Source organism: Rhodnius prolixus, unplaced genomic scaffold (assembly GCF_049639745.1).
Source record: "Rhodnius prolixus isolate KJV_2025 unplaced genomic scaffold, Rpr scaffold_19, whole genome shotgun sequence".
Lineage (NCBI taxonomy): Eukaryota > Metazoa > Arthropoda > Insecta > Hemiptera > Reduviidae > Rhodnius > Rhodnius prolixus.
This window is the reverse complement of record NW_027411584.1, coordinates 202725-224802: the sequence shown is the minus strand read 5'-3', so window position 1 is coordinate 224802 and position 22078 is coordinate 202725. Positions and strand designations below refer to the sequence as shown.

The following is a 22078-nucleotide window of genomic DNA, read 5'->3' as shown; positions in this document are numbered from 1 at the left end:
AAGGAGCCATTTCCGGAAAAGTGTACGATCTTGTGAAAGAAAAAATGACGTAGTTTCCGATCGAGAAACTTCTTTTTTTTTTAACTCGATTTTTGGCACAAAATTTTTTTTTTTTTAGAAAATGTGGAGTTTCGGACTTACAGCCATCTTCAGAAGTTTGGGGAAGAGATTTCTACTTCACTCAAATATAATAATTATTATTATACACAGGGAAGGGATTAGCTATGCGGTTAGCGTATTGGATTGCCACGCGGAGGCCCCTGGTTCGAATCCAGCTGTTGATCCTTAGATTTTCTCTTTCTAGGAGATTCTTACAGCTCACTGTCCGGTGATGGACAGTGTTGTCTGTAACGAGAGAACACTGTCCGGAGGCCGGAAGTGCACTGAAAAAAGGCTCCGGGCGAAAATAACCTGAGATGTTGACGCGCCTTAAATCATAATAAAAAAATAATAATAATAATACATTCTATAAAATGCGGGATTAAAATAATATGGAAATTTTTAAAAAGTTTTTCCTTTCTAAAAAGACAATGAAAAACAGGAAACTGTCTGAATAATGGTAATTTTAAAAGAAATTGATCGCTTTTCTTTATAAAGAAAATAACTGGAACGATTTTCGTCCAATTTTCCATCATTACTGTAAATATTCACTGAATTTCGAATTTCATTTTCCTACAATACGCGAACGTGATGAAAAGTTATAAGAAGGAGATGAAAAAACAAAACAAAAACATAAAGAAAATTCTTGGAAAAGGAATCTGGAAAGGCTAATTTTCTTTGTTTAGAGGGAAATTTATGTAGAGTAGAAAACTTGGAAGTATATTATATCGAATATATCGCCTCCCCCCGGGGGAGATAAAAACTTTGCCCTGGAAATAGGGAGCATATATTCAATCTGGCTGGCTACATATAATAAGAATATTGCTATTCCTGTCTGCAGTACTGCGTGGATATGAGGGGGCGAAAAGGGAATGCCAGGGATATGAAGTGCTATGATGATGAAATACGAACTGCTTGAAGAAAAATATTGGCATTGTGATTCAGTCACAAAATGAAACACGCATATCCTCTCCTTAAGTTTGTTTTTCCCACCATGCGTCGCATATTAAATTCTTCTTCTCCTCACGACTGGAGAAGATCCTGAGGGTACCCCAGTTGCTGCACTTCTTCGGCACACAATTCTTGCTTCTCCAATGAGTTTCATACTTCCACATAGGACCATTCCAACTCCTTATTGACTTTATTACAAGTCGTCCGTGTAATATACAGAATCACATATTATTAAAATATATACGTATATATATATATATATATATATATGTGTGTAGAGATTCTTTCTACTGCTTCAGCCTCCCTTGGAGCGCCACATTTGTTAATAAATACCACTTTCTGATTGAAACATGATGTTGGAAATTTAAGATCCTGCAGTGTGTGTATGTGGAGATTGGTAGGTAGTACGTATGTGGAAGATTCATCTCTGGCGCAGCTTCCAATATTCAAAATGAAATATACATCATTACTTTTCTACGAAATATTTTCTAACCAATCAGGATTTCTTTATTTGTTCTATTTTTTTTTTTCTGTTGTTTTTCTTGAACTCTGGAGGATCTCAGACTGAGTATTTCCGGTGTTATACTCCGACATCGAAATTTGATTCACGTTGTGCTCGAATTTTTTTTTTTAACTACATTTTTGCGTAACTAAATTTTTCAAAATAATTAGTATTTGCGCTAAAGAGTAGTTTTGCTTCAAATATAACTCGTATAATCGATCCCAGGTCCGAATCTACCTGCTGGCCCTTAGATTTCCCTCTTAATCGAAGCTTTTTACAGACTAGAGAACACTATCCAGAGGCCAGCAGTACTCTGACAAAAGTCCGGGTGCCATTGATGACCTTAGATACAGGCGCGCCCTAAATAAATAAAAGAAAGAAAAAAATTGTTTTTAGTAAATTATCACACTTCCGGTTTTTCTAACGTTTTCCTTTGTAGGTTTGGTGACATTTAGTGGTACATAAAGGGACTTTATTTAAAGGGAAAGCCCCCCTAATCTTCTCTTTCTCGCGAACAAGGGCCCGCATCAAATCCTTGCAGGTGAATGATTCTATTGAGATTTAAAAAAGTTAAGAGTGATCCAAGATTTACCCCCCCCAAAATCGTTTTTGGTAATTAAAAAATAACGTGAAAAAAACGATCGAAATACTTCCTGTGATTGGAAGTAAGAGAAAGAACGATAAGACGATGTGGAATTTAATCAAAGAAAGGAAAAAAAAAAACGTGAGCCAGAAAAGAAATGTAATTCCCTGACGTCATGACATCAGCGATAAGTCCTCGGAGATTACGATTTTACAGGAAGTGGATTTATTTCCTGCCAGGAGGGTAAAAAAAAAATAAAAATGAAGGTTTTGGACTTCCTTAAATAAGAAAATAGAAAGGGTAGAAGTATGTAGCAAAAAGGTTATATAGCAAAAACTGTCCTTGAATCTTATCCTGATTTACGTACAGGTTTACGACTTACTTTAATATAAAATATATTAAAGAATGTAGGAAATAGAGTGAAAAAGCATGTCAGAATGGGAAATGCGGGTTGGTGAAATGTGAAAAAAAGCCATCATCTTTTCCAGAAGATTTCCCTTTACTAACCTGCCAGGGGGGGGGAAATAAATACTTTTCTAAAATCCTTACGCTTAGATCCTTCTCTAAGTCAAATTTCATCTTCACTGTCCTGGAGCTGGGTTTTTATTTGGTTCTTCTCCCCAATCCTACTGGTGAATATATTTTGTTGGGATGTAAGGGTTTCTTATCCCCAATCCAACTGGTGAATATATAATATTTTCCTTGGGTTGCAGAGGGGTAATTTTCTAATAACAAATTGGCAAACATTTTTTTTGGTTTTTAGCAATATTTTTCTTTTGTAAATGGTACTTTTTTTTTAAAAAAATCTTTTATTGTAATTTACCACTGCAACAGTTGTTACAACAAGCAAATATGGTAAAAGAAAAAAGAAATCAAAGAAAATCATGAGTGGAGAAGGCACCAAGTGGTGTCACTCCAGTAACGTGCTTTGCTCTCACGGTAAGAGTAGATCACGAGGCCATCTTCTCTTCAATCTCCTTAGAGGATTACCCTGGTAATGTGGAGGAAGATAGATGTTCTATGAGAGGGTTAGGTAGGATGGAGCTGCTGTAGAGTGGAATGATGAATTTGAGAAAACGAGTGTTAGCAAGATCTGTAATGAAAGGGATTTTGAGGTGATTATGGATAGTGAGGTTAAATATACATAGAATGGAGCGTTAAGAAGTTTTCGAAGTATTTTTTGGACTGTAATGTCTGGGAGGCGTAGTGAGTTGGAACACTTAGTCGATCCCCCTTACTTCCATGCCGTATGACCAAATAGGTCGCAGTAACAGTAGATATAAGAGTCTTTTGTTATGTAGGTTAAGTTTCGAACGTTTGTCAAGTAGTCTGGCCGAGAAGTTTTGTAGCGTTGGTTAGTTTCTTGTCTTTTCAGTCTAGTATGGGTACTTTTAAAGAGAAAATTTGTAATTTTGAATTTTCCTCAGTATTTTCAAGAAAATTTAACAACGTGTACTAAGGTAAAAGAGAAAAGTCGTTTGAACCAAATTTTCTTTACGTCCAAATTCTGTTCCTTTAGTCTTAAGGAAAAAAAACAGTTCAAAATCATGAATCAAAGAACAAAAAATAAAATAACCCAAATAATTGATATGCTTATTTAATCAAGCGCGAACATGAGAACACAAGGAGAACCGCTTGGCGATCAAGTACGTAATCTTCTTGATCAGGTGGGAATTAACATAATTGAACTGTTGTCAGATCCGGTAACCGATACAGGTAACAAAAGCTAAAACAAAACCAAAAAATTAAATAAGAACTAAATCTTATTTTCAGATCCTTTGTGATCCTGTAGAAGATTCTTAAGAGGTTCCCATCAGATTATAAAAAAAAAAAAAAAAATGGTTAATAGCATTATCTTGATGTTATCTCTGGGATGCTGTGGGATACAATCTCCTGGAATGTCTATTTTAGGTTCGAAGTTACGTTAGTTTCACTGACCAGAGATAGTTTGCGGGATTCTTTGTTCTTCTTCCTGGAGACGGCTCTGTGGGCTGTCTGATTTTGAGGTGCGAATTTGTTCGAAATCCCGCGTGTAGTTACTTTCATTTGTTTGTAATTTTGTAAAAGGCTCCCAAAATATCTGAGGTCATTGACTTCCGGAACTTTATTTCAGTTTATTGCCAGCCTCTGGGTAGTGTTCTCTCGTTACAAACAACAATCACCATCATCGGACAGTGAGGTGTACGAATATTATTTATATGTAGATTATTATTTATATATAAACTTTAAAAAAAAGCTACAGTTTAAGTGTGGGTGGAGAGAATCTGTATTTTGCAAATGGAGGTAGATTGAATAGCACACAGGGGATAACTGCAGTGGTGGGGGTAGCGGATAAAATGAAGCGCTTTCTACCCAGTTGGGGAAGGGGCAGGGCGGGCAACGGCTCTTTGATATGATAATCGTTGCCATGACGACCGTCCCAACACAGATCTACCTGGAATAATGAGCCAGGGCTGGAAAAAAGCAAAAAAAAAGCACGCCAAGATATCCCTACTTCCGCTTTGCGTCGCTTCACCAATTTCACTTACATATATCACTTTCCTTTTCTTTTTTTTCCATTTTTTGCTTTGTTCGTTTCCTGTTTACTCTATAATATTCTTTCCTGCTTTATATTTTACTGATATTGGTTACATTCTTCTTTATACCGCCAGGCCTGCCCGATATCGTCGTTTGGGATATTGTAGACGATTCAGCAGTCCCCCCACTTCTCTGGCTAAGTGATATTTCCGGGGGGATAACTTTTATTTTTTCTTCTTCCAACTCGATGAACATTGGAAGAACCAAAAATATTGAAGGCTTCCGAGAGGAGAAGTACAGGAAGGAAATCTTGGGCTCTTTAAAGAAAACAGCTGCTTTAATATAAGAAATACGAATTCATTTCTTTACTTCCTTTATTTTCTACCAAATCCAAAAGGCTGTGTATTTTACTCGTATTTTAACGATATCCTTCCTCTTTTCATCTTTATTCTCCGCTTAATTTGAAGGATGAAAGCAAAGCAAAGAAAGAAAAGAAGGTTATTGCTTTTCAGGAAATGACTTAATAAAAGGAAAGATGCTGTTATTATTGTTATTAAAGGAAATCCAACTATGTATAATATTCTTTATATCGTAGCGATCTGTTGTGACACTCGACTTTTGTTTATTGCCCATTTCTGGGTTGTTAACTTTTAGGAACATTTTAATTTTAAAGCACCACAAAATGGCCTACCCCCTAAAAACGAATTTCCAAAGCAAAACAAAAAAATGATTCAAATAATAACTTTTAATCTACGAACTTCACAGGAAATTGGGAGGAGATGAAAAATCTTAAGAAAAGTGAGAAAAGTTCATTCAGTATTGGTGGGGTACTTCCGATCGTCGGGGTTTTGTGATCGCTAGGATGGGCGTCAGGTTCTCTTGGTAGGGTCCAATCTATGTATCAGCTTCCTGATTAAAGCCAGTTATAACAATTTAAAGATTTTACCTTAAAATCAAATTTTTAAGCGATATAAGACAGATAGGTAATTGTTAATACGTAGATCTAAAAATCTTTACTTCAAACAGTTTTCCAGGGAAATTCAATTAAAGGCACTTTTTGGGGGGGAGTGGTGGGGGATGAATAAATTCCAAATTTTGAAGAAAATCAGCTGACCTCAGGCGCCTTTTACTGAAAATATTTTTCAATATTTTAAAATTTCCACAGAAACGTTCCTAGAATTTCAATTTCACTTCATACATTTCCTATACCAACTGTGGACAAAGTACGCTACCTTGGACTGCACCTAGACAAACGGTTGACATGGAATCCCCATACTAGACTGAAAAGACAAGAAACTAACCAACGCTACAAACTTCTCGGCCAGACTACTTGATAAACGATCTAAATTCAACTTACAAAACAAAAGACTCTTATACCTGTTGTTACTGCGACCTATTTGGTCATACGGCATCGAAGTATGTGGGGATCGACTAAACGTTCCAACTCACTACGCCTCCAGGCATTACAGTCAAAATTACTTCGAAAACTACTTAACGCTCCGTTCTACATTTCCAACCTCAACATTCATAATGATCTCAAAATCCCTTTCATTAACGACCTTATTAAAACTCGTTTCTTAAAATTTCATTCCTTTACAGCAGCTCATCCTAATCCTTTAATTGAACACTTAACTTCTTCCTCATTACCAGGCAATCCTCCAAGGAGATTGAAGAGAAGATGGCCCCGCGACCTATCTCCTCATAACAGTATAGTGATCTGATCTCGTTAATGGAGTGTCACCACTGGGTGCCTTCTCCAATCTTCAATCAAGACACTATATTACATCGCATTTGCTTCTTGCAACCACAAAAAAACTTAATACAGTGATTACGAATGTATAGATCACAGCTTCCTTTGAAACCATTTCTTCCTTTCCGGAAAATTCGATTAATGAGTATTTTGTGAGCGTGTGGGTGTTTAGTTTCCCTCTAAAATGCCCTGTTTTCCGGTAATCTACCTTCATAGCTAATATCTACAGTGTTGAGGAGTTAGTTAAATGTATTGTTAGATACGAGTAATTCTTCCCCCGGAAGTACCCCTTTATTCAATAGATGGTTTACTTTCACGGAAATGGCTCTTAAACTACGTATTGGTTGTTGTATTTCAGTATAATGTACGCTTTTACGAACTATAATGTTGCTGAGAATATGAATATGGCTTAAATATTTCGAGTTTATTAGAATATTAATGAGTTAGAACCTTAAGTATAGCAGTAACAGGAAGTCGCACGAGTCTACACTCCAGATTTTTTTTTATTAACTGGAGAAATCGATATTATGTGTAACTGTGCTCTTTTATCGATATTGCCCTTAATTACTAAATCAGTTCTTTTGAAAAAAAGACTGAAAATTAAAAAGTAAAAATAATCGTTCGATCAAAAAAATTTTCCAAATGTGTGTGTGTGTGTGTGTGTGTAAGTATTATTACATAAATTAGACTGGTAGGATTCGACTAATAGGATCATATAGTCGAATGATTTTATTTTCCTAATGATCGGATATATTAAGAGGAGAAGATGAAAGCGGAAAAAAAAGAAATAGGAATCTGTCTGTCCGTATGCACATCGTAGTCAAATAACAGTATATGATTGATAAATACCCTTATAATATTTAGTGTCGTGTTATTAATGAGTTCAAAAACGGAAATGATTAAAATGTGTAAAAGGGATGATGACGTAAGGTATGTGGGATGGTGTGACGGAGATAGGGCGGCGGGGGGGAACTGATTCACTGGAGTTGGATATAATATAAAACTTCCCCCCCTATTTGTACCGGAAGTTATAAGGTATTGTCAGAAATCAATATTACAACAATGACAAATTGTAGAAATACCTTCCACAATTGTAACCTTTGATATGATCATTGCAAAGCTCTCCCTCATCTTATGTGCAATCACCCTCTCAAATCGTTTCCCTCCCTCGTCACCCTTCCCCTCTCTCAATTACACGAAAAATAGATGTCAACTAGTGAAATCAAATCCTTCTTTTTTTTAGTCGACTTTAATTCCATCCTTATAAATGATAAATTAAAGCCATCAATGTCAGCAAAAAATTGAATTGAATAATAGTTATCTCTGTTCTTTTAAATCATATAGTAAAGGAATGATTCAAAAAGATAGAAATTGGGGAAATCTTTGGTTTATCTCTTGATCTTAAATTTACGCAGAACTGGAAAACCATAAAAATCTGGTGCGACATACTGTTATTGCGATTTATGTAATTTTATTTATTTTCATTTATTATTTTTTAGTAAAAATTTTAAGTTTTAATTAACTTTATTTAAGTCGTGTGAGTGAGTGTACTATTTTTTATTTTTTTCAGGCGGCCTTTACGTCCAACTACCAAATTAGGTGACGTGGACGGAGGCGACTAGCAAACTTCCATTACTATAAATTTCTCATATTAACCATTAAATAAAATCCAAGGCCTAGACCGGGGGAATCGAACCCACTAAACCAACAATACATCTTAGCTTTGCGGGTCTAGCCTATAACTGCCCAACATACTTTACTGTAAATTTCTCATATTAACCATTAAATAAAATCCAAGGCCTAGACCGGGGGAATCGAACCCACTAAACCAACAATACATCTTAGCTTTGCGGGTCTAGCCTATAACTGCCCAACATACTTTACTGTAAATTTCTTTTATTAAACATTAAATAAAATTCAAGGCTTAGACCGGGGGAATCGAACCCACTAAACCAACAATACATCTTAGCATTGCGGGTCTAGTATCATAACCGCACGGCTATCGTGGCGCCTGTGTGATTGTACTAAACGGATTTAAAAAAATATACACGTATATATATATAAAATTTACAACTCTAAAATCTTTTTAAATGAAGCCATCAGATTACTGGTTTTCAAGAACCGGTTTTGTGCAGAATTGAATAATTATATTATGATTCAGCAAGAATTTTTTTTTTTTTTCTGTCTGTCTGTCCGCCTGTTTTGTTAATGTAAACATGGTTTATTGTCTCTGGACCCCTTTAAGTTGCCCCAACTGTGTGTGGGGAGAGGTTTTTGCTTAAGTTTTAGTAGTTTAAAGTCGTTTGAAGTTGGTAAAGATGCTGGAGAATAAAGAGGTAGTTCTTATTGAATTACCTGGTAAAGTTCTGGTTAATAAGTTGACAACTTTTTTTTTTTTCTCCTTTTTTGGTGTTAGATACTAGGGGAAGGAGAGATTGTGAGAGAGAAGGGAGATAGGGGAAGCAATGTTTACCATCAATGAGGTAGTAATATCGGTAAAGTCAGGTAGCTCTCTATTCTGGCCGATGTCGTATTTGTCTCCACAAAAGTGTTTGTCTAAGCCTAGTAGTTCTTACTTCTTGCTTCTTTTGGGGTGTCGGAAAAGATTTCTTTGAGCCCACGCCACACTACTTGTGGGTTAGGGAGTACCACACGCAAACAACACTCAAAGACCCACAAATATCCTTCTTCTTCTTCTTCTTCACATCGTCCGATTTCTATAGGAGTCTGTCTTGTTCCTCAAACTACTTCTCTAATAATAATAAATCGTCAAACATTTCCCAAATTAGTTATTCACTCAAATATTCTTAATGTCTACCACAGCTTTACCTATTTATCTTCTAGTTCTTGTTCTAAAAAATCAATATTTATATTTTATTAAAGTTTAATGTTGTCTTCCTTTTTTGTACGGCATCATTCTTTTCTTCTTCGAGCTCGTTCACCAACTGCTTCTAGCTTGTATTTATCTTCTTCCTGAGCTAGCACTAACTTGATTCCCTTTTGTACGTGCTCTAGCAAACTTCTTTCTTTAATAAGAGAAGCGTGATTATTAATACCATCATTTTTTTTTTTTTGCAACATGGACATTTCTGAGAAGATATTTTCAGTAGCAAATCCAGCCTATGATTGTGCTGAAATTTCTGTGCTCATGGTCTTGTGAAATCACCAAGTCTGGGATGAATTTAACTCTTAAGCTCAGTAACCGTAAATTTCCTTCAAACTCTGAATTGTTTTTTAGTGAAAACAACGTCTTTTTGTGATTTTTAAGAACTTCGGCGTGATTGGCTGGCGGTCTTGACGCCAACGTGTAAGACTACATAGAAGTACCATTAACACGAATTGTTTCTAAAAGAACACTTCTCATTTTTCAAAACTAAGGATTCCTTAGTTCTAACGATTTTCAATTCTTGGGATTGAATACTCTTTAGTTTAGATAGTTTGGATGAACCCCCACATTCGAGCACATAGAATATGATAGACCAGGAGTCGGCAACCTGCGGCTCTTTTATCCAAATTGTGAGGCTCTTCAGCGTGCCCAAAATATATTGTATATTTCAATTTTATTGGAACAAATGAAAATTTCTTTCATTAAAGTAAAGATATTTTTTCAAAAAGAATTTTAAATTGAGATTTGGTTTGAAATTGAATAGAATTATATTAAAATGCAGTACGTAATTAAGTAAGACTGCCGCCTTTTCAATCAAACACAGGTTTGCTTATTATTTTTTGTTTATTTACTTTGCAATATGTGAAAATAAATATATAAAACGTTTAAATGTTATTGAATATCATAAAGAAATAATTTGAGATTACAAATGATCTACAGAGTTTGTTTACACTCTCATCCATGCGGCTCTTGGTAAGATTTATTAAAATTATTTAAGGAGAATCGGCTCTCTACTTAAAATATGTTGCCGACCCCCGCGATAGACCATAGTCGTTTGTTTTCTAGCTAGTTTTTTTTTATGTCCAGTCGTTAACGTTTGTTCATCTCTATAAAATCGTGTCTGGAGGTTCCAAGTTAATCAATGTAGAGACCCAAAGTGGCGAACTACATCAAAAGTAGGGTGTAGGAGTTGATTGCTCATCAACATGGAGGAATTGTCCCGCAGTTGAAGCTTGACTTGAATGATTGATTTTCTGGTAAATGACTCTGCGGGTTTCTAAGAAAGAGGACGAGATCAGAAGAAAGTGCATGGTTGTTGAGAAGCAGAGTAGAAATGTCTGCAATAATAAAAATCCAGTGATGCCAATTTTTGTAGTGATTGCTTTACGTCCAACTACCAAATTAGGTGTCGTGTACAGAGGCGACTAGCAAACATACTTTACTGTAAATATCTTTTATTAACCATTAAATAAAATCCAAGGCCTAGAGACCAGGAGTAGAACCCACTAAACCAACAATGCACCTTAGCTTTGCGGGTCTAGCCTATCTATAACCGCCTAACATACTTCACTGTAAATTTCTCATATTAAACATTAAATAAAATCCAAGGGCTACAGACAGGGAATTGAACCCACTAAACCAACAATACACCTTAGCTTTGCGGGTCTAGCCTATAGCCGCCTAACATACTTTACTGTAAATATCTTTTATTAACCATTAAATAAAATCCAAGGCCTAGAGACCAGGAGTAGAACCCACTAAACCAACAATGCACCTTAGCTTTGCGGGTCTAGCCTATAACCGCCTAACATACTTTGATATAAATTATTCATTATTAAACATTAAATAAAATCTAAGGCCTAGAGTCAAGGGAATCGAACCCACTAAACCAACAATGCACCTTAGCTTTGCGGGTCTAGCCTATCTATAACCGCCTAACATACTTTACCATAAATTTCTCATATTAACCATTAAATAAAATCTAAGGCCTAGAGTCAAGGGAATCGAACCCACTAAACCAACAATACATCTTAGCTTTGCGGGTCTAGTATCTTAACCCACTCGACTATCCATGACGCCTAGATGTTATTAAATAAAGTTTGTCCTATTACACAAATCTAAGGTATGATTAGTGAAAAAACTAAATAAATCCCCTACCTCCACTCGTTCTTCTTTGAGATCAACTTTAAGGGCTAATTGTTCCCTGAGCACTACATCTGGATAGTGGGTCTTATCGAAGGTGGCCTCCAGTTGTTCTAGTTGTTCTTCGGTGAATATAGTCCGATGTCGTCGTTTCCTTTTTGGAGGTGGTGCCTGTTGTCCTACGGCCATAGCTACAGCTCCTACATAACCAGGATACAGTCCTGGATACATTCCTAAAACAAGAGAGAGAGAGAAAAAAACAAATAATACAATTAAGAACTTAGCGTTCATTGTTTAAATTTTCTATCATAATCTGAACTGTAACAATAAAATGAAAGAAAATAAATTTAATTAAAGAGTGTTTGGCATTTCGAGGAAATACATACATATTACCATATTTGTTAAGTTGCACTTCCTGTTCTTGGATTTCCTGCGGAAACCGTAATATCGGAAATGGCAATGCTACCAAATAGGAATTACCCAGATTTTTTTTACGCAATCTGTTTTCAAACACACACTCGCGAGAGGTAAAGTAATGTTTCGCGCTCTTACTTAGGCCTTCATCTGACAAGTGCCAAGAGGAAGTGAAGTGAAACAATAAAACTAAATACACGAAGTAAAAACTCTTTACTCTAACTCACATGACTGTCTACAATTCACTTGGTTCTAAACCATTTATATTTATGCAAACTCAGATTTCTTTCCAAAATAATTAATTTTTAATATTTTATACGTCAGTATAAAGGAGAGAATCCAAAGTTATCCAAATCCGGTCTGGACCCATATGAGCTCTCGCCTTCCTTAAAAAAGGATAAAAATCCACCAGCCCTGGGTCTGAGCCATCTAAGATTGGTAGACGTTCGAACAAATCAAGCAACTACCTTGTAAATAGTTTCTGCAGAGAGAAAAAATCTAATGGCCCATCAGCTGGTTTTGAACCCGGGTTCTCCGCGTTGGTTCACCTTCAAGATGAATTGTTTCCAATTATAGAAAACCCCCAAAGGAAATTAATTTATTAATTTATAAAAGATTTATTTATTCATTTAATAAAAGGGAAATAATGAAGGCGTTGAAGCCGGCATTAATGTTGTTGATGAATGGAATATAAAATAACCTTCTCTCTGGTGAACAGCGTTGCGCGCACATTGCTGCGGGCTAATATTCTTACACTGTTACACCCCCCGCTTTGGCACACTAGTGTGTTGTTTGTTTTCCCGCATTTTTTATTTTTAGTAAATATCACCTCCTTTCTATTAACGTTTGATCGTAATTTGACGATTAAATATTCTAGAATTTCCCAGTTTTCCCTTCAACATTTTAGGTAGTAAAGCGATAGTATCAAAATTTCGGGAAATGATCTTTGATTACCACCCAAAGTGCTTGACACCTAATCGAAATACCAAAATTTGAGCTCACCACATATGTATTTCCGCTTTTGAGTTGTACTTTTTCGTATTATTATTATTTTTTTTCTTCTTATCCCGATGGATTTGTTGGCCATCCGCTATTGGAGCACTTCTTCTTCCGCCTAGGATGGTTATCCTCTTCCTTCCAAGTTTTCAGAGGACGTGAATTTCCCGGTGGGGGGGGAGAAAACATAAAATAAATCGCAATACCTTCTTCTAACGAAGGGTAAGTGCTTTCACTTAAAAAGGAAAAACTTGGAAAATATATAATTTTATTCTTAGTAAGCACAAGGGAATGAATGTACCTTACAGGAAAATCCTAGGAGTGATTGTCGAGGAAATCTCAAAGAAGTGAACAATCCGTGGAGTGAAGTCCGGACTTCGGATTGAGGAATTCTATTCAAACTTGCGATTTTAAGAACAAATATAAAAAAAAGTAAAGTAAAGTAATTGCCTATTTTTTCAGGCGGGCTTTACGTCCAACTACCAAATTAGGTGTAGTGGACGGAGGCGACTAGCAAACATACTTTACTGTAAATTTCTAATATTAACCATTAAATAAAATCCAAGGCCTAGACCAGGGGAATCGAACCCACTAAACGATCAATACCTCTTAGCGTTGCGGGTCTAGTCTATAACCGCCTAACATACTTTACTGTAAATTTCTCATATTAACCATTAAATAAAATGCAAGGCCTAGACCAAAGGAATCGAACCCACTAAACTAACAATACATCTTAGCGTTGCGGGTCTAGCCTATAACCGCCTAACATACTTTACTGTAAATTTCTCATATTAACCATTAAATAAAATCCAAGGCCTAGACCAGGGGAGTCGAACCCACTAAACCAACAATATATCTTAGCTTTGCGGGTCTAGCCTATAACCGCCTAACATACTTTACTGTAAATTTCTCATATTAACCATTAAATAAAATCCAAGACCTAAAGATCGAGAATCGAAGCCACTAAACCAACAATACATCTTAGCGTTGCGGGTCTAGTCACTCGGCTACCGTGGCGCCTTTTAAGAACAAATACAACCCTCCTTATAAAAATCAGTAAGGACACTTTAGGGGGGCACCTTTTTTTTTTTACCCACCCAATCGCAAAATTGCCCTTAATTCAAAGTTTACTGGTAATAGGTTTCAAGTAAAAGTTCTAGGTCTAGGCATAAAAAAAAATCCTCGAAACCATTGAATATTTGATTCAGTAATCACGTGTTTGGTGGGGGTCAAATGTTGGGATTTTGGAGAAAATTCGTGAGTTTGAACCTTTTTTTGGATGACAGTGTAAGTCTTCCGGTCTAACCATATTAATTTTAAGAGGATCAGTGTTGTTTAATGTAGGGAAATTTTTTCCCCCTTTTCTCTCTTCTTTTTTTTTGCCTGTTATGTTGGCTACAATGTAGGTCTCTGGAGTGTTTTATTCCCTGGTGATGGTTTTATCTCTCTCTCTAGAAAATCTGTGCGTCTTCTGAGGGTTGTGGTATGTATGTATATAGTATTTTCTTATTTTTTTTTTCGTCTAATATTTTTTTCCACCGCTTACTCAGCTATAAAAGAGATCTAGACTAAGTAGAACGGACAAAGCCGTTGGTGTTTCACTAGTGAAAAGAACACGTAGCAGTGCTAGAAATATGTTCAGATGCAAATCTCCTTGTCAAGTGAACCGTACATCTTTAAACCTCCCTGAGTTTATTCTGGGTTTCTCCATTGGGTAGCTCTACTCAACTCCTTAAAAAAACCATAACATCTTTCCTGTTTTTTACTTCTTTGCCCGACAATACGTAGACTCTCTCTCTCTCTCTCTCTCTCTCTCTCTCTCTTCGAGCTCTATCATCCGTTTTCTTTCTTGCGTTCTCTTTCTATTTTTCTGCGACTCTTCTTTACTTTAAAGGTGTTGTGGAGAGGGGAAAGAGGAAGAAATCTTTATTCGCACTTCCTGTGACAGCGGAAATCCACACGCACACACACACACACTTACGCACAAAGAAAGAAAACAAAAACTTTAATGCTCTTCAAATAAGACATAACGCGTCATAAACACTTAGCCTTATAAGTTATATAAACTATTGTGGATATTTTTTCTTATTTTTTTTAAGAAAGTTGGTATCACTACTTTCTTCCTGCTTTTCTTAATAGGAGGTAATGTGATCGTGTCGAATTTTTGGGGTTTTTTAAGTTTAAGACCGGAAATCAACCGATTTTAAGTTCCACTGATTTCCTTTTTATTTTTATTTTTTTTAACCATCGATTGAAAAGGCAATGGCCCTACAGTATAGCCGGCGATATAGTTCAGTATTTTTAAACTCCTCTTCTGGAAGACTCAGTACAAGGAACTGAGCTATGATTTAGGAGAAAATAAGTTTATTAGCAATGAATACTCTCCTAGATCAGATCTACTGGACTATGAAAGCGAGAGGCTAACTTTTGTATCTTAATTTATAAATTTCTTTAGAGATGGTGAAGGTTCCCCTCCGTTCTTTGTGCGATATGTCCTTGCCAAAGAATACTTTCCATTTTCTCGCTGTGTGTCCGGCTCTTAAAGAGTTACGCAATCATTTTTTTCTCGGAAAAGGAGAGTCTCACAAAAGAGCAGCTAATAACATATCTTCCCACGCGGAGGTCCCGGGTTCGAATCCAGCTGCTGACCCTTAGATTTTCTCTTCCTAGGAGCTTAAATCATTTAAAATAATTACAATAACAATATACTTAAAACATCACAAAAATTGCTTTAAACTTTGATTATAATTTAAAAATCAGAAAAATATTACAGAATGTATTGCATTATACCATTATTTATTAGAATTTAATTGAATTAGGTAATTATGACGGAAATTCCAAGCAAATTTACAAAAATTTAATAATTGACTTCCATTTAAGAGAACCATTTAGATAAGTTATTTTTTTGTTTTATTATTTATTTATTTATTTACTTTTTAATGATTTAAGACGCGTCAACATCTAAGGTTATTGGTGCCCGGAGCTTTTTTCAGTGCTCTGCCGGCCTCCGGACAGTGTTCCCTCGTTGCAGGCAACACTGTCCATCACCGGACAGTGAGCTGTAAGAAGCTCTTAGGAAGAGAAAATCTAAGGGATTCGAACCCGGGACCTCCGCGTGCGAGGCCAGTACGCTAACCGCATAGCTAATCCCTTTCCTTTGAAGTATATTATTCTAAGCAACAATCCCTAACATACTTTACTGTAAATTTCTTTTATTAACCATTAAATAAAATCCAAGGCCTAGAGACCGGGGGAATCGAACCCACTAAACCAACAATACATCTTAGCTTTGCGGGTCTAGCCTATAACCGCCTAACATACTTTACTGTAAATTTCTCATATTAAACAAATAATCCAAGGCCTAAGACCAGGGATCAAACCCAGTACCACAATTCAATTTTTTTTATTTATTTATTTAATTTAAATATATATAATTTGAATTTATTCATAAATAAATAAGAATAAAGTTTAAATCGACAATTTATTATTGATTAATTTGTGAAACTTTATGTTATTATCTAATTCTAAATGATAATCAAAGCAACCGTTTATATAATATTACTTATATAAACAGTCAATAGATTACCTGGACAACATTATCATTTAATTATATATTGATACTATTATTATATAATACAAACACTGTATAGGTATATATTGCAATATATACGAGTATATCTTCGTGTGTAGAAGGAAATATACGCATGAAGTAATGTGTGTGTATGTGTAATGTGAATTGTATTCGCAATATTATAGTTTACAACTTATTATATGTATATATATGTATGGGACATCTGCAAGTTCAGTATAGTAATTATAGAATACGTTCACAGTAATTAATATTGGTTAATTTAAAATGAAATTTTCTAAAAATAAAATAATAATCTGACCCTATATGCTAATTCAAACTGTTTAATTATATTTTCATAAGATTTAACGGTTAATTAATAACAGGTGTGTTTTTAGGTATTAAAAGCTTTGTGAATATTTAAAATATTATCTAAAATAATGAAAATTCATTGCCTCCTTTTATAGAATTATAGAACTGATTTTATTTATCCACATTTTTTGCACCCGAGTATTGTTGGTTAGTATAATCGTTTATGTTCATCTTATTGGATTGATCTATGTGGGGGTCATTGAATTTAAATAAATAAATAATGTTTAGTGAAGTTGGCAACCCTGTGAACAGTCAGCTGTTTGATTAGTATTTACGTAAATATAACCTTTAAGGCCTTAGTTACGTTGGCGTGTCGGCTGGAAGAATTGTAGTTTGGAAGGACAGGGTTCTGTGATACGATTTTTTGGTGAACAGCCGTCAGAAATTTTCTCGCGGATGACAAACGATACGGTGCTAGTTGCAGATACGCGTGGGTGGGGGGGATGGTTTAAAAAGTGGCCGCAATAAGCGACGAGCATTGCTCCTGAAGTAGTGCCTATAGTCGTAATTTTTCCGGAGCATATCAACAGCCTAAAAACTGTTCAGCAATGATTGAGAACAATGTTCTAGTCCGCGCTGTTAATGGAAATGTCTGGAATGGCCGGCCGAGTAAAGGCGTGCTTCTTCTTCTTCTTCTTCTTCTTCTTCAAGACAACGCACGACCTTAAACGCCACAACTGGCGCTGAAAACTATTCGCAAAAATGGGTCCGGAAGCTCCTACTTCGATTTCACTTCAAAGTACCGTTAAGTACCGTTTCAGTGCACTTAATCATCCTGTATCTTAAGTATAATTGGGAAGTGGATGAAGTGTGGCTGAAATTCTAAGCTTTAAGAGAATGCCAGCAACGGAAGTACAACTTTACTGAACGAATTTTTAATTTTCAGTAATTTTTTTTTGTTTTTCTGTAAACTTCGTTTATATATTACATAAATACACTCATAGCGGGTTTGTGTATTGGATATGAGCGTGGACTAGTAAGTTTGAGTCCTGCGTATGGCTACTTTTTATTTGAAAAAAAATGTAAAGTATCCCAAACCGTCTACGACGCCTAATTTAGACCTAAGTTGGACGTTAAGCCTCGCAAGAAAAAAAAAAATAGGCGATTGATTTACCAATATAAGTTACACTCTAGATCAGGGGTCCCCAAATTTTTAACACAGGGGGCCAGATCCACTGTCCCTCAGACTGGAGGGCCGGACTATAAAACAAACTATTTTAAAGTAAAAAACGGAAACAAATAGAATATTTCAAATAAAGAACAAGTAAATTTAAATCAACAAACTGCCCAGTATTTCTGTGGGAATTATGGACCTGCTTTTGGCTAATGAGATGGTCCAATGTCCCCGGTTTAGTTATAGTGCTTTGCCTTTCTTCCTACTTCTGGCTGTTATTTTACACTGTTTTCGGAGCCGTGACGCGTCCGTCCCGCGTCATTGGAAGTAGTACTGTACAAGAACGACACAGCGCTTTGCGGCACCGCCACACATACGAGTATAGTGCTCCTCCTCTCACTGACCACCAATGAAAGAGATGCCCCTTCCGGAAGTGGCCCTCGGGCCGTAGTTTCAGGGGACCCCTGCTCTAGATTGTTGTAGGTTAGAATTATTTATACCATCAATTTTAAATTCTACAAAAAAAAACTAGTAAGCATTTTAAATAAAAAATAACCTTCCCTCAAGATTAAAAATAAAATATAACCATTGGAAGAAGGGTTTCTCAACAATTTCCTACCACTTTTGTTTTCCTTAATATTCCCTCCAATACCCAAGTGGCGGGTATTTATACTGAAACGATTGCGGCGGCGGCAATAGGGAAGTTTATAATATAGAAGGCTGTGTAACAAAAACAAACCCCCTATCCATGGAGGACCTATCCCCTCCTCCGCCTCCACCGCCACCTCCAACACACACACACACACACACACACACACACACATATACCCAGATCGTCCGCTAAACCTCACTGTTTATGCAACATTCATAGTTTAGTGTGATTAGGTAAATGTGTACAACTTGATTAACTGTATTAGAAATTTGCCTGCAGCGTCTAATAACACTAAACCACTAGAGTATAACAACCACCCTTATTAAGGGCCTTTCTAGGGCATAAAACCTTACATTCTGTGCGTGTTCCTTCTAGTAACTAGCCCCTTCTAGTAAATCCTGTTGAAAGATTAAAATGCACTGAAAATGATGTTTACATCATGCAAAACTCCCCCTCTGCAGTGAAGGAAACCCTAGCGCCGCTCCCGGGGACGAAAAAATAAAGAAACGAGAAGCCCCAATGGAGGTATTTAATGATTCACTGAACAATTCCAGAGTTTGGTTGTTTTTCTCTTCTCTTTACATTGTACTCTCCTTCGGAATCCCGTACGATTGCAGGAAGTGGGTTTTTTTTTTTTTTTACATCGCCAGGGGACAACTTAGCTACGATTTACAAATCTCATAGGCCTCATGAGTGAGGTTTTTGTTAAAAAAAATGTAATTCCATTTTAAATTTAAATAATTCTCCCAGTTGATTGTGTTCTTTTCCCTTTTCCCTTTTCTACTTTTTTCTATTATTCTAGGTGAGAAACTAAAGTACAATTAGAGAACGGATTAGCTAAGCGGTAAGCATAGGTGGAGATTCCGGGTTCGAATCCAGCTATTATCGTCCCCAGGGCCGGATTTAGATGAAAAGAGGCTCTAGGCTATTCCCACTTATGAGGCCCTTTCACCTCCCATTTTTAGGTTTGTAAATTACATACAGAGATAATAAAATACATCACTACTGTGATATATGTTGTATCAATATGTTAAATGAAACATGTTGCTATTGGTACTGCTTTTAGAATAGCGTAATTTTAATTTTGCTAACAATTTGAATGTAGGCCCCTCTTGGATCTTGAGGCTCTAGGCTGAAGCCTAGTTAGCCTATAGGGAAATCCCGGCCCTGATCGTCCCATTGATTTCCTCTACCTAGGAGCTTCAAAGTACACTGAAAACAAAGTTCGAAGCGCTAAAGAATTTAGCTTCAAAACATGAAAAATTACTTCCAAAAACTACTCTTTACAGTTCCATGTATTCGGCAAGATTCGTACCTTTGATTTGATTTTGGTTCAACAGTAGCGGCATGTAAATTGTTCCCCTATTATATCGGGAATCTAAATATATTAAAGACGCGCCTGGAGGTTTTTTTTTTTTTTCTCTCCAGAGTCAGTTCCCGCTCCCAGCAATCGTATGGGATTCCCCAAAAGAGTACAATTTAAAGAGAAAAACAACTGTTGTTCATTCTTTTTGGTGGCTGAATCATAGTTTCAGTAGGATGAAAAAATAATTGCCCATTTCAGTCATAATAAACTTTATTATGCCGAGCTTTCTACCTAGGGACTAGGGTCATCTTCAGGGCTAATTTACAATATACTGTTTTACATTATTAGAGGGTTGGTGTGTGTCTTCTGTCTTGTCTGTTCATGGACAGACATATCACGACTGAAATAAGAAAACAAACCATACTCTGGAATTGTTTAGTGAATACTTTCAGTGGGGCTTCTTTCTTTTTTCGTCCCCGGGAGCGGCGCTAGGGTTTCCTTTACTGCCGCTACAGACAACGCAGTCTATCGCTGCTTATAGTGAGCTATAAGAAGCTCCTAGGAAATAAAAAAATCTACTCCGTCATTAGCTAGATTCGAACCCATGATCTCTGCGGCGTTGGAATCCAGAGTATTCGCTAACCACCCAGCTAATCCGTTCCCTAATAATTTTTCTCTTAACTGCAGTAAATAAAGTTGATTTAAAAAAAAGTAAATAAATAAATAAAAATAAATAAATTAGCTAAACCGTATAAATTACGTTAACCATAATTCATGCTCTGAAAACAATAAATTTATAATGTGGATTTAAGTTGAGTTTGATTTAATAAAACAACATTTAAATTAGTGTCAAAATAAAGCTTTCAATTAAATAATAATTAACAAAAAATAAATAAATAAAATTAAATAATTAATTGACGTAGTAGAATGAACAGCAAAAGCGCTTACATTTTTTAATTTATTTGTATTGTTTAATTAGATATTTTTAATTGTTTTTTTTAAACTTTTCGTAAAATAATGCCCACCTGTTTATTTTGTATTTAATGATCTCATTGTGAAACAAAATATTTTAACTTTAGCTGTATATTTTATTCATAGAAATTAAATTTTTGATGTGGTAAATACGAAAATAATAATTAGAAAAAAAAATTAATGTACGATGTAAAACACTTACGTCATTTCCTCACATGTAATATGATTTTCTATTACGTGCCCGGAAATCGTTAAAAAAGGTTCCAAATTTTAATCATTAAAGGTGGTACAACTGTTCAAATAATTTTCCTTCAAAATTTGTGAATTTTACTTAATGCTTAGTAATAAAGAAAAAATGTAAGCCACTCATTACACTTAATTTGGCCATACAGAGGGAATCTTAACCTCAATTTTTCTCCCTTTTTGGGAGGGGGGGAAATATTTTGTTTCTTATGAAAATTTTAGAGCCTAGAAGTGAGCAAAGAGTATGCGAAGTTAAAAAGGAAGTAGCTGGTACCGTTTTCAAAAAAAAATCGTAAAAAGTCTATTTCAAAATATCAGCTTTATAAATTTTCAGCGATTTTCCTTCTTTTTTTTTTAGTTAAAACGGTTATTTTATTTATAATAAAGAAAACTGTTTTTCCGACTCTGGGAAGCTGAAAACAGATTTTTCTTTTTTTTGTTTGTTTCCGGTACAATCTCTTAATTCGAAAATTTGTAAAAATATCACGATACCATTTCCTGCTACGTAGAGTAGAAGAGAAAAATGTTTTTATTTTTCTCTTCTTTCTCTTCTTTTTTTCTCTTAAGGAAAAACAATTACAGGAATCATTCTCTGAGAATGAAACAAAGAAAGAGATCGGTCTGTTTGTATGTACGCATGGTAATCCATTGTAACTAAAAAACACGAGAAATCGCAGAAAAATAACTCTTCTTTTTTTTTGTATGTATCTCTTTGGCGTCTTTTTGGCGCGTAGATTTTTTTGGGTAAAATCATTCGACCGGAAATACCACTTTACGGAAATATCACTTCTTTGTGATTTTGTGCAGAAAAAAAAGAAAAAAAAATGGCTTCTAAGATTTTTGTTTCAATTTTATATACACGCTTACTGTACTAAAGGAGTTCTTTTGACGGGAAGTCTGGTCAGAGAGAGCTCTCAGTTTTTTTTTGGGGGGGGGGAATTCTTTTCCTGGCACTTCACGTTTCCTTTTTAAAGTGACAGCATCCCTATTAATAAATCTAATAAACTTTT

The 22078-nt window shown here is 35.6% G+C and overlaps 1 protein-coding gene and 1 long non-coding RNA gene across 2 annotated transcripts in view; one reads left to right on the top strand and one right to left on the bottom strand.

Moving 5' to 3' along the window:
• LOC141448307 (uncharacterized) overlaps nucleotides 1-22078 on the top strand; it is a 92916-nt gene that overhangs the window by 52971 nt on the left and 17867 nt on the right. The gene's annotated exons all lie outside the window — the stretch shown is intronic.
• Gsc (goosecoid homeobox) overlaps nucleotides 1-22078 on the bottom strand; it is a 70864-nt gene that overhangs the window by 46607 nt on the left and 2179 nt on the right. The window contains exon 2 of the mRNA XM_074116579.1: nucleotides 11447-11664. Within this exon, the coding sequence (XP_073972680.1) occupies nucleotides 11447-11664 (218 nt within the window). The remainder of the gene's footprint in view (nucleotides 1-11446; nucleotides 11665-22078) is intronic.